The following is a 13,828-nucleotide window of genomic DNA, read 5'->3' as shown; positions in this document are numbered from 1 at the left end:
GTTTTGTACCCTGGGGGATACAAACATGTGAGAGGCTGTGAAAGTTTAGGCCTCTTTTCTTGGTTTCATGTTGAATGGGTGTTTGTTGTGAATGTTTAGATATGGTGACTTTGCTCATATATTCTTTGTTGAGCTCACTGGCAGCATTTAAAACAAAACATGGCCAGCTGTAGTGGGAAATCTACTCACCATCAAATAAGTTATAATTTCTCATATTTACAATATTTGGAGGAGACTTGCGAGTTTAAAAAGTTAAGCGTTAGCTTATTACGTTCATGTTTAAATTAAATGAACTTATACATTTTTCATAATCTGTAAATGTTTGTATCTCAGGGGAAACGTTGCCCTTTTAGGGGTATAAAAATGAACTGGTCTATAGTCATACTTTGTGGCCCGTTTTAGAAAATCAATTCAATACTTAATACTCTTATATTTAATAATTTAGTTATAGTTAATTCAGTTTTAGGTCAACAATACATGGATTTTTTTTTTCTGGTAATTTGTTCGTGAGAGCTGCACGAACAGCAGGTGGTGATATTTGACAACTGCTCAAACACTAGCAAACCCAAATGCGTGAAACATTGTACTTTTGTGAAAATAAGCGTAAACCCGCGATTCCTCATGCTTATACGCGATTTCGTGAAAAAGAAAAAAATTATACAAAATTCTTAAGGGGACTTTTACCGGACTCGCGTTTAAAAAGCAGACGAAGAGAATGATGAATGAGAGAGGGCGTGGCTTAATACGCACGTGATAACAACACGAATCGAAAATAACAAGACGCTATGCTATACTAGCTCTTTTGCACCAGACAAATTCAACATTAACTATGCTGCATATGATCTTTACCAATATGTCATTTAAGAGAGTAAGTCTCAATCGATGAAAGAGAATGATGAAGTTTTGTTTCGCACCTCGTCCATCGTGACTATTATTTGCAAAGTCAGCTGACCAAAACCATAGGAACTGCAGTTACAACTGTTATGGAGCGAAAGCATTGACCTTCACACTAGACTCGTTCTCTGCAGTGAGGAAGCCGGCGCTGGAGAGGACAACATGCAGAGGTGGATAAACGAAAATACACACTTTTAGCCGACTGGGAATTGACTGTATCGCGTTAATCATGCCGGACTCCACAGAAGCCTCTTTACCCGCCGTCAGTCGTCTGAGTTACTCAGTGGGGCATTTTCTCAACGACCTGTGCGCCTCGATGTGGTTTACATACCTGCTGGTGTTTTATCACTCAGTACTGGGCTTTCAGAACACATATGCGGGTGTGTTGCTGTTAGTGGGGCAGATAGCGGATGGAGTGTGTACACCACTAATCGGTTATGAGTCTGACAGGACACCCGGCTGTGGGTCGTATGGGAAAAGAAAAACATGGCATTTAGTCGGTAAGTGAATGAAATCAAATAAACAATTTTTTTAATGGAATATCGCACTATTTATTGTAAATGAATTATCCGTACAGATCATTATTATGTTTTTGTATTCATGTGCCCTCGTAATCTTTGATCAAAATATCGTTCCCTCCCTCTTGCAATTACATATGTTCTCTGATGACGTGTTTACTGGCATTTACTCACGTGAGATCTGAGCAATAGCAACAACCATCCACACGTTCCTCCATACATATATTGGACAATTAATCACATCTTTCGTTTCATGGTGGTAAAGGAAAAAATCATGCAAATGTTGTACTGTCATCATTGTTGTTTCAGAGCTGTATGACTTTTAAAAACAAATGTCATTGCATATTTTGTAAACGATGACAATTATTTTTGATGAACTTTCTCTTTAAGGTTTATTTCATGCATATTATAAGATGATATACATTCTCATCTACTGTCTTTTACCCCACCTAGGGACCGTCAGCGTCCTCCTATCATTCCCTTTTATATTCAACCAGTGTCTGGGCTGTGATCCGAACACTCCACAGTGGGTCAGTCTCACCTACTTTACCCCCTTCATCGTCATCTTCCAGTTTGGATGGGCGGCCACCCAGATTTCCCATCTCTCCCTCATTCCCGAGCTGGTGTCTTGCGAGCATGAGAAAGTGGAGCTCACTGCATACAGGTAAACTCATGCAGCTCTGTGCTAATGATCCAACATTCTTGTTGCTTGTTTGGAGGAGTTTGCCTGTACCGGTACTTACCGGTATGATGTCTTAACTTTTTATTGTATTTTGGTTGTATCCCTCAGGTATGCCTTTACAGTGATAGCCAACATCACAGTTTATGCAGTGGCCTGGTTGATGTTTCATTTTCAGACACAGGAGGGAGATGATCCTGCCATTACAGAAAACCTTGGCCCTGGTGACATTCCTGTTTTCAGAGTGAGTGCTGAACTTTTATTGTGCTACAGGAAATTTAATTGAAAGTTAGATGACCCAAAACATTTCCCTTAGATGTTTCTCTAGATGAGTACCGTAGTAAAATTTAGTTAAAGGGGTGGTAAAATGCCATTTTCACAAGATGTAAAATAAATCTCTAATGTCCGCAGAGTGTGAGAAGTTTTAGCACAAAATACCCCACAGATATTTTTATATAGCATGTTTAAGTTGTCACTTTTTGAGGGTTTGCAAAAACGCACCGTTTTGTGCCTGGCCCTTTAAATGCAAATGAGCTGCTGTAGAGGGCGGGGTTTCAAGAGCTCGAGTGTGTTAGCAGCTGCGATTACCTCTCGCAGACACACTAAAATTACAGAAACTGTTCTGTCTTTAATGTTAAAACGGAGTCAGACAAAGATGGAGAGACTCAAGAAGAAGTGACAACATGTAGAAAGCAACAGGACGTCTCTGAATGGTTAGTTGATGAATTTATGTTGCTGATGTGGCGTTAAATATCTTCAATTAGGATATTCTGTAATCTATAAATCGCTCATATAGGAACTGTTGTGAGATGCACACAGAGTGATTTTCCATTGCATGTGAAAAGATGGATGCTAAAGTTTGAGCTGACTCACAAATGTACTCTTATAAAACAACTTTTCCTCTCCTCCACATGGACTGCGTGTTCCCGGGGGCTTATGTACATTTTAGGGTTGCTGATGTCACTAACCCCGGAGGAATGTTGTGTAGTCCCTACCAGCCGTTTGTTGTAGTCCTTTTCTTTAAAAGCAAAAATCTTCCTTTGCTTTGAACTTTGAGCTTTGTAACTTTGCAGATGTTGTTTATGCTCAAACAGCAACATTACACACTAACTAAAGTTAGAAAAGTGAAATCTTACTTTACCACCCCTTTAAATTAATGTAATCAATGACGGTTTATGGTTTTCAGCTGATTTTTATGGGCCAGTCTTTTCAGCCTTTGCTTTTGTTGACATTTACCTAGCAGGTTACATAATGTAGGCCTGGACAAAACAGCTCTGACAAGCTTAATGCAGAAATATCTTTTCACACACAGAATCTAAGTCTTGTAGTGGTGTGCATTGGGGCTCTGTTCTCGGTGCTGTTTCACCTGGGCACGCGGGAGAAGGGCGCACGTCCCCGTCAGGAGGAGGATGGTTCTAGTTCTGGTGAGCGCCAGTCACTTCTTCACAACGCCACTGTGGCCCCTCCCACTAATCCGCTGCAGTGGCAGCATTGGCTGAGACAGCCATCATTCTACCAGGTTAGTAGCCAGTACCCATGTTACTCTTCACTGGCATGGCATTTAATTCCCAGCTTAAATCACAGTGGTGTGAAATCTTCAGGAAACAGTATTTAGTAACTGTCTGTTATTACTGACTTGAACATCTTCTTTAAACCCTGCTCTATTCAGGTGGCTGTGCTTTATATGTCCACCAGACTGGTAGTAAACCTGTCACAAACATATATTTCCATGTATCTCACCTACTCACTACTGCTGCCAAAGGTACGACAACTATAGTAATACTTCACTTTACACCCAGATTAGCATCAGCAACAAAAGCATTGAAGAAAATAGACAGTAATCTCTGTTTGACCCTCTGTCTTGCAGAAGTACATAGCCACCATTCCACTGGTCATGTTCCTGAGTGGCTTTGCTTCCTCATTTATCATGAAACCTCTCAGCAAGCTAATAGGCAAATCTGTGAGTATGAGTTTGCATTTTTGATTGATATATAAGCCATAATAGCTCTTCCCATTGTTGGAAGTGATTCAGTATTGCTGTGTCATATACGTGTGATCATATTTCTGAGTTGAGCACACACGAATGCCACCATGAAGTTGTAATTGCCAGTGAGGAAACGTTTCATTTTTATTTGAGCCCAGACTTTGCGCTGGAGGTGTGCCAATTTAAGTACACAAATGGAGCGTCATATACACACCTGATGTGCATCCTTGGCTGTTTTATTTTTATTTTTATTTTGCATCAATGCTAGAAAACTTCCTGTACTGGGCATCCCGAAGTAGAAACAGAAAAGCAAATTGAAAATAATTAGCATAGCTGCGGTTCATAACATTTCAAGCAATAGATAGTCATGTGCATTCGATCTGATATACCGGTAGTGAGTACAAGGATATGAGATGCATTATGTGAATGTTTGGCTAAACTAAAGAGATGTTTTTAATCTGATTTAAACTGGGAGAGTGAGTCTGAGCCCTGAACATTATCAGGCTATTCCAGAGTTTAGTATACCTCCCTTCTATTCTTTATAAACTGCTGCTGCAATTGCCACAATATATAGCATTTGGAAGTGAAAACATTACAGATGAATTCCAGTAGCCCTGATTTATGAAGAGTTAAATGATTTTTTTTTTAAGGGTATGTATGACTTTTAAAAACATGGCTTAAAATGTATAGATAAGTAACATAGATAATTATAATTAAAATGTATAGATTCCTCAAGTTCTCAGAGCTGAATGTCCTTCATAGATCCTGTTCTTATTACCTCATGTATTTACATGACTCTCCTAGTTGTTCATTATTTAATAAAAAAAAAAAGAATTTTACTCAAAATTTTTTCCTGATCAAATATTTTTGAGCTTGACAAATAAAATGACTATGGAATTATAAAATTTTATTAATTTATATGACTTTTCCAGGTCAGGAAATGTCACTTTTAAAATTAAGCTACCACATTTATCCAGGTATTTCAAGACAATTCGAACCCTGATTCTTCAAAGAAAAATATATATTGAAGGGTTGAATCAAAATAAGAAATCTTGGTTTAGTTGTTTTTGTGTAGATTATTTAATGCTTGTTTTGTCTTGTCTTATTATAAGTCCTATTAATTAATCTTGAGACCCCCAGTTGAGAACCTCGGTCTAGACTGTTCTCGCCCATCCAAATTTCAAATGATCATCTGAAAATGAATAAAAGGACAAATCACTAGACAATTTAATGTACAGTATTTGTACAGTGAAATTTGATACAATATGATTTATACTAAAGTTTCCTTGTTTCTTATTGATAGATGACCTATTTTTTGGGACTGTTGCTGATTCTGGTGTTCTCCTATTGGGTGCTGCTGGACACACACATGGGAGAAAAGGTGTACGGGGCAGCGGTCCTGCTAGGGGTGGGGTCTGGCACCATCCTGGTGATGTCTCTTGCCATGACGGCTGAACTCATAGGAGATCAGACAGTAAGTGTTGATATCAGTCAGTCTTGAGGAACTGAAAACGTACAGCAACCACTTCAAGCAGTTGTTTAATTTAGTGTATTTAAGCGCTTACAAAACTGAACCAGTAAGAAAAGCAGATGTTTGCAGAAGTGAAAAAGGCATGCGCTTCAAAGGGACTAGTTTCAGAAGTGTTCAAATAGTCGCAGGAAACAAAAATTTGTTTTCAAAGAAGTTTTCTAGTTTCTGAAATGACTTGTTTTCCTCCTTACAGCAAAGCGGAGCTTTTGTTTATGGAGCTATGAGCTTCACAGACAAGGTGGCTAATGGTCTGGGAGTCATGATCATTCAGGCGCTACACCCCTGCCGGTAAGTGTGTACTTGAATGCATCGACACATACTAGAATGTAAAGTGAGTAAGAAAGATTTTTAGAGTACAATTGAATTATAATATATGTTTTTAATTGAAAGCGTTTTCTGTGTGTGATTTCTCTCATTCAGCACGATGGTATGCTGTCCGGCCTGCGTGTGGTATTACCACTATGTCATGGTCATCGTCACTGGTGGAGTGGCCGTTTTAGCAGCACTGAGCCTCTCCGCGATCCTTATCTGGCCTATAAAGATTGTGCACTGTAAGAAACTCGACTAAACTATCATTTATGTCTCTCACTTGTTTCATACACGCACTTCCTCTTTTTAATAGTGTTACTCCATAACAGCTTCCCCTCATGACTGGCACATTGTTTTGTATTTCAGTATCTAAGCGAGATCATGAGAACAGTTCAATAAACAGCAAAGACTTTAAGGGTGAGGGTCACATGTCAGCATCTGAAAAAACAATCAGGAATCTGAGCTAAATGATTTTCTCCTCAAAATACAATCAGAAACATTAATCATCCACCTTTACATTAAAGGGGTCATATCACGAGGTCTGTTTTCCTTGATCTTTCGAGATAAAGGATTGTAAGAAATGTCAATTCATATAAATCGGGTGTATTCCCAACAGTTTTTCTCTGATAACCAAGTGCTTTGATGCAGTTATTCTAAGCAAATCCATTCCAAACCCCAGGAAAACTAGTGATGTGGGAAAGCCTGCTAAACCTTGTGTATTTGAAGGTGAAGATGGAAAATGCTCATAAAAAAGCTAAAATATTATACAAGTGGATTTATTTTCATAATAAAAAATGTGATATGACCCCTTTAAAAGTGATTTTAAAAGTGATTCTTTGATAAATAGAAAGTTCAAAAGAACAGCATTCATTTGAAATAGAAATCTTTTGTAACATTATACATGTTTTACTGTCAATTTTCATCAGTTTAGTTTGCTGAATAGAAGTATTAAATTCTTGAAACTGACTCTTTTGAACAATGGTGTGTACATGAACTTCTACATGTAATATCTAATGTTTGTATTGGTTTTTGTAGATCTGCCTGAGGTGACTGGTCTTATGGGGAGTGATGGAGAGGACTCCGAGAGCTCTGAACAGCCTTCAGTCGACTGAGACGCAGAGATTCTTCAGCTCTGATGCAGAGAATTCTGGTTTACACTTACAGTGGCCAAGGTTAGAGTTAAAATCAGGTTTTGGTTCAGAATAATCTTTCACACTGACAATATGTGCTAATATTAGCCAATAGAGCGGCCACATCTTGACACATTTCTACAATACAGGTTCACTACAAGACAAGGATGTGGTGAGTTCATTTTTAGACGTGATTAGTTAATATCGCTCATCTTTTACTTAACCCAGCAGTCTTTATAGACTGACACTTTATAAAGGGACTAACATTTTTATTATGCACATTTTACAATTGTTTTTATTTATGATTATAAATTGAGTTCACTTATTTAAATCATCAAACTATGAATTTAAGGGAATTTATATATGTACCTGCCATGAAGGCCAATGCAAGACGGCGCACATTTTATGATGGATGCATCATTCCAGATAACACTTCAAATGAATCCATCTATCTTTTCCATAAGGGAATTCATGAAAAAGGGAAGAATTGATCTTTTAAATCAGGGATATAAAGCCATGTGGTGTCTTTTCAAGGCACATGTTCTGGTGTGAGATACGTGGGGTTTCGCTGTTAGGGACCAGAGAGCCAATGATGTGCATTTTCTCATATAACCATTCTTGTATATTTATATATGCATAATTATGGTTTTCATATGTAAGACAATTGTGTCTGACATGTGTTCTGTTGATATGATTTACTGAACAGAATAAATGTTCTTTGTGAACAGACATGTCTGTATGATTGTAACCTGTCTTTGAAAGTAGTTACTCATTAGCAGGAATGCAGTGTCAGTGTGAGTAGATGTAACATCTGGTCAGCTGATTTAGCGTGATGCTTGTGACTTTAAACACTCAAAATAACTCATAAAAGCTGTCGCTCAGATGTAGCTGAAATGTATTCTATTATAGTGGAAAGGAATCAGCAAAACCAGGATGTTTATAAAAAGACAATTTGTATTTTATTATCTTTGACGTCTTGTTTAAATTGACTTTTAAATAAAAGTGTTTATTTCTTAACTATACAGTGTCAGTGATAATTAATAGGATGTACAAAAACAATTAATAAAGACTGTATATTGCAGATCTGTTATATAGTTTTATTCTACAAGGATGCATTAACTAGTTTAGACACATGTAACTAATGTTACAAAAAAATTTTTATCTTGAAAATTATAGTTTATAATCATATAGTAATACAATTAATTTATAATAATAAAATATATTAAAATGGAAAACAGTTATTTTAAATTAAATAAAATTAAAATTTTACATTGTTGCTGTTTTTACTGTTGTAGGAGCCAAATGTAATGATTGTTCAGCCACTAGATGGCAGTGTGCATCAGTGGTGCAGCTGTGGTCACCTCCTGTTAATAATATCACGTGATATTTAAACTTCCCCGGGTTGTATCCAGTGTTGCAAGCATAGACATAATAAATATGTATTTATTATGTCTATGGTTGCCAGATGTTGTGGGTCCCCGTTCTAGTTGGTACATATCGTGAGTTTCCGGTTAGAGCGTTCAGGGCACCTACATACATGAGAATGCAGATTATCACTGTTTTATGGCTGCCAATTGATTAAAACAATGAATAATGATCTCTGTATTAATTCTCTTGAGCCTGCTGAAATGTTCCTATACATATATTTTATTTCCAACTGTGCATTCTGAATAATAAATAGGCTAAATATGTTTATCCACTGAGCTGCAGTAGTCCTATGCTCGTCGTCTTAACAGTTTTTTTTTCTCTTTCTGACATTTCATACCTGTTGGGTTTACATTTTTAAATGAAATTGACTATTAAAAGGATTGCTTGTGTGGGCTGGTGTTTATTCCAGTCTTTTAAAATGGTTGAATGAATGAATGCGTAGAGGAGAATGACAGTCAACTACTTTGAATATTTTAGCATTTTGGGCATAAACATGTAAATAGTGAAAAGATTGACATTGAAAAATGACACAGAATGATTACAATATTTAATCATAAAACATAAATGTTTGTGGTTCGTACTGATGTTATTCATCCGTTCTCATACACTTCAGCTTCGCGGTCACTAGTTTAGACCATAGACGGTTTAGACGAACACTGAAATAATGGCATATTTTTAACACCTGCTGCGTTCTCGGATCGGCTTCTCCTGTCAATACAAATTGCAAAAAATTTCAATCTTATTGCGGACACCCATTTTAGATGTCGTTTGTTCAACGCAATGACCACAGTACATTGAAAGTAAACATAACCGGAAATAAGTGAGCCGTACTATTTCCAAACGGATGTGTGTCACGAAGCTCAGTGCAAGTGGTCCAAAATTTGATTGTGCGGATAAAAAAAGGGTTTGGGCGGGTGGACAAAATTTGGGCTGGTTTGGGGTCAGTTCAGTGATTTTTTTTTTTTTTTAAGGAACAGTCACAGGTTAGATTTTTGCAATTTTTTTTAAATGAAAGATCAAAAGGATAAACAATGCAGATTTATTTTTTACAGCCATTTTTTATCATATTTACCAGGGGTGCCATTAATTCTGACCACAACTGTATATACATATTAATATATTGAAGAACACCGATAAGATCATTGCAATCGTGATTGTCTTGTTGTTTTAGTCAAAACGTCTCTATCATTTTATTCAACTGTAGTGATATCTGATGTCTATATAAGTGATTTCCTATAAAGGCACCCTCTGGCCTCAAGTATGAATCAAACAGAAATTACACAAGAGTGTTTAACGCTCCACATTGCTAACATCGCCTCATTTTGGGTATAAATAGAAAAACATACTAAAGTTTTTCAGCAAACTACTTATTTACTCTTACTTGAGTCATATTATTTTCCAGTAGCCAATTATTGTTATATATTATTCCAGTATTGTAAGTAGCAATACTTAAGTAAAATGTTTTAGTACTCTCTCTACCACTGCTTATAGGAAAGCCACTAACTGTATTTTGATCAAATAAATGCAGCCTTGCTGAGCAGTGTCAATGCTTAAAGGTGCAATATGTAAGATTTTTGTAATAAAATATTCATTGCGTTTGTATATGCAAATTTTGATAGGGTCGGGGATGATGTCTCAATTGGTCTAGTTCCGCCTAATGCGAGCACTCCTAGCGGCACGGCTATTGGCTGAATGTCTGTCGGCTGGTGTAGCTTGGCCCTGTTTTCCCCGTGCTTATCTTCACTACCGTACTCTCACGGCGGGATTTAATACAGTTCCCACAGCGTAGCTACGAAATGTAGAGTTACCGCTCTCGAAAGGGAACGTCTCCGCTTACTATCATAACCTTGGTTCCCTGAAAGGCAGGAACGAGACATTGCGTTAGTTAGTTAAAATATTATAATCATACAAGTGTCTTTTGCTAGTGTGTTGTGCTTCAGCACATTTGCTGATGTCATTTCTCTTCATAAAACAGTGTGGGTATGGCTGCAAAAATTAGCAGGATATGAGATTTTTGGTTATCCAAAGTTCATGTGTTTTTTTATGTGAAAAGCATTTCAGCACCTGATCTATGCATCTCCTGTCATGTACAACACAACTCACAAATGCCCACGGGAAAATCCCACAGAAACATTTATTAATAACATCTTTGTTTTGAAGCCTAGGAAATATATCAAAACCATACGTTCAGCTGCATCCTATTAAGAAGCAATCATCACTAATTGGAACAGCATTTATAGAAACCACTGTGAATTATCCATATGTTATTGTGCAATCTAACAATAGATTGTTTCAGTGATACTGCACAGCACAACACACAATAGTAAGCAATGACTTTTCTCTTGGAGTTTTAAACAAAAACTGTTGTGTTGAAGTTACGTGTCAGTGCAGATGCGGCCTATTTTTTCTGCCTTTTCACGCAAAACGTGTTGTTGCTGTTACAAAAATACCTTTATTTTTAAAACGTTTATTTTTTAACTTGAGAACGCCTTGTCAGGCATGCACAACGTCTAGACTCTAGAGTGAGTTTACATTGAAAAACGGGCATGGAAAAACGCGTTCTGTGTGAATGGTCCCTATGAGTTATCAGTATTCCGGTTTCATTATATGTGTGCAGAACTGCTATTAAAAGCGTAACAGCAGAACATACAAAATACATTAGTTTGTGCCTCCCGCAGCTCTTAACTCCTGCTGTTTAATTCAGACCAGGATCATGGCGTAATCTGCTACTCATTAGGCTCAAATCTGTTAGCAATGAAGACCAAATCTAAAGGAAAGCCATTCTTTTCACTTGCTTTATTTGCATATAGCCTATTGCCTTGCAGGTCAGCTAGTGTATTTCTAATATGCTTTGTGAAATAATACTAGACTGCTCCCTGAAGATCGGGAACACTCTCTAAAGTAAACTACTAATGATGCCATTAATCACTGCTTTCTTCCTTTCACCCTGCTTTTCAAGATATTCTGTCATTTGAGGGTAAATATATAGAGGTTTTATTCTAGCCTTATTCAGCCAATTTTACTGAACATTTCATTTATTATGTTGGAAGCTGAGGCAACATTGTGATTTGAGACGAGTTTATAAATAAGTTTATACTTGTACTCAGTTGTGTCAAGTCAAGTGTCGGTTTTCTCCGGTATTTATTGTTCTTTTGCACTTATGCCCGTGACAGGGATGGTTGAACTTTCTCTTAATGGCCATTGGGTGGTGCCAGAACTGCTTGTTTTTTAAAGCTGGCATATCCTGATTTCAACCTTGTGTAGAAATGACAGATCTCTGTCCAAAATGGGCAGATCAAGTAGGAGAACACGATAAAACTTTATATCAATGAATGCATTGTCCAGGTGCACTGCAAATATGAGTGAGTTCAGGTAAATTGGGCCATGTTTTAAATAAAAAAAAAAGTTATTTTTATTTTTTTTTAAATAAAAGAAAAAAAATTCAATGCAATACTTATTTTTTTCATGTAATTTACATTGATGTACTAAAATAACTTAAATGGAAATAAAATCAATAAAACTATAGACATTTTAAAAAAACTTGTAAAAATGACAAAAACTTTAAAATAAAAAAAATGGACAAATAAAAACTAATTAAAAAATATTTATCTCAATGATTCTAAATAACACCATGCATCTAAAGTCTATAAAGGTGTTTTGATAGTGCGTTGGCTGGATCATACGGTATATATTCTCAATCTTTTAAATATAGGCTCACGCACCTTGGATGATATAGTGTTTTCTTGATCATGTGTTATTGGAATTTAAGCACTTAACCTTCGGCATATTCTCACAGCTGACAAGAACCGGCTTGTTTTCCCCTCTCCTGTTAAAACATGACATTGTAAAACCTTTTATTCAGATGGCAAGCAATGCTCTGTTGGTTAAGAGAAGGGTAAAATCCAGGAGGTGAAACCACAGAGAGATAATAATGCTGGCTGGAGTGGTTTTTATTTAGGGGAATCCCAGAGGCTACAATCACATCCATATTGGCAGCAATCAAACATCTAGCAGGTCCTAAACATTTACTGCACATACTCATTAAAGATGATTAAAAACATCATGGAGAAGGGATCAGACAGGTTTAAATGGTAAGGGACATTTAAAGACTCCACAGCCTAATTGAAAACAACAACAGGAAATAGAACCTGTTGTTGCTGTAAAAAAAAAAAAAAAAACATCTGTTAAAGACTAAAAACATAACCAATCCAACGGTTAGAATGAAACCGGAATGAATAAAGTAGACCCGATAAATAAAAAAAGAAAGGATTTTACAACAAAAGGCCTAAATTAATGAAACTAATCAGCCTAAAACAGATGGAAACTTTGCAGAGTTTATTTTCCCTGTTCTGTTTGGTTTTTTTTATTTTGACAAAATGTTACAATTTCTTCTGATCAAACATTTGGTGCATAAAACCTCTGATTTATTATTTGTTAGTCTTTTCAGAAACTAAGTAACAGTCACTAGAATGTTTCATAGTTTCAAGTTCAAATAAATAGAATGTTTCAAAGTCTAAATAATTGGAATGTTTGATTGTTTAAAGTTTAAATAAACAGAATTTTTCAGTTTCGGCATTGCAAATATAAAAGGACTCAACTTTGACTTCACATTTAGACGTGTTGGTTGAACCCGTAATGAGTTGAAAAAGAGGTGAGTGATAAAACTTCATCAGCAATACATTTAACGGTTCTCATTTTCATTTATTGTTCTCCGGTGTATCGATCAGTTCACTCAGTGTTTCCAAAGTTTTATTACTATTTAAAAAAAAAGTTGTTATATTCATTTTTTTTCACCATATTACATCATCTGGCACTTTAAAAATGTGTCTGTTTATCATCCATCAAGCTAATTTGTCCAAGGCGATAAATGTTTGTTTTTACATCCAGAGACAATCAGTGTGGATGAAGTACTGATCCAGAAGGAACACCATAGACTTTCAGGGTCACTGTGCAAGTGTCACAATGTGTAAAAACAGCACTGGTTTGTGCTGAAAGGCTCCCCATAATTCAAGAAACCATATATCTGTGTCCGAAATCGCATACTTCCCTAATCCCGTATAGTAGGCAAAAACAGTATGTGATAAAAGTCAGAATTAACACTATGAAATAGTAGGCAAAAAGTGTGCATAAGATGGACACTTTACTATCCCATGAGGCCACTGGAGAGAATTTGGCAATGGCAGTGAATTGGAAGGTCACATGATAATGAAAACATGGTGAATGTAGTATGTCCAGATTCATACTACACTCATTTATACTATATAGAACATACTTTTTCTTTTTTAGCCATGAAGTAATTTTTCAAAATAAGTTCCTCTAGAGAGTATGCGATTTCGGATGCAAAAATCTGTGAAT

The 13,828-nt window shown here is 36.5% G+C and overlaps 1 protein-coding gene across 2 annotated transcripts; it reads left to right on the top strand.

The window, feature by feature from the left end:
* The first annotated feature begins 724 nt into the window (after positions 1-724).
* mfsd12a (major facilitator superfamily domain containing 12a) lies at positions 725-8,062 on the top strand. Of its 2 annotated transcripts, XM_079613055.1 has the most exons (11): positions 725-1,394; positions 1,866-2,076; positions 2,203-2,335; positions 3,404-3,610; positions 3,761-3,853; positions 3,959-4,051; positions 5,379-5,549; positions 5,800-5,894; positions 6,027-6,157; positions 6,282-6,332; positions 6,951-8,062. In XM_079613055.1, exons 1-11 carry the CDS (start codon positions 1,124-1,126, stop codon positions 7,025-7,027), a joined length of 1,533 nt encoding a protein of 510 aa, XP_079469181.1. In that variant the 5' UTR covers positions 725-1,123; the 3' UTR covers positions 7,028-8,062. The 2 variants fall into 2 exon arrangements, with proteins under 2 accessions (XP_079469181.1, XP_079469182.1); XM_079613056.1 differs by lacking the exon at positions 6,282-6,332.
* The last annotated feature ends 5,766 nt before the right edge of the window (positions 8,063-13,828 follow it).

This window comes from Phoxinus phoxinus (assembly GCF_949152265.1).
Source record: "Phoxinus phoxinus genome assembly, chromosome: 5".
Taxonomy (NCBI): Eukaryota; Metazoa; Chordata; class Actinopteri; order Cypriniformes; family Leuciscidae; genus Phoxinus; species Phoxinus phoxinus.
Note: the sequence above shows the minus strand (reverse complement) of the source record. Positions and strands in the feature narration are given on the sequence as shown.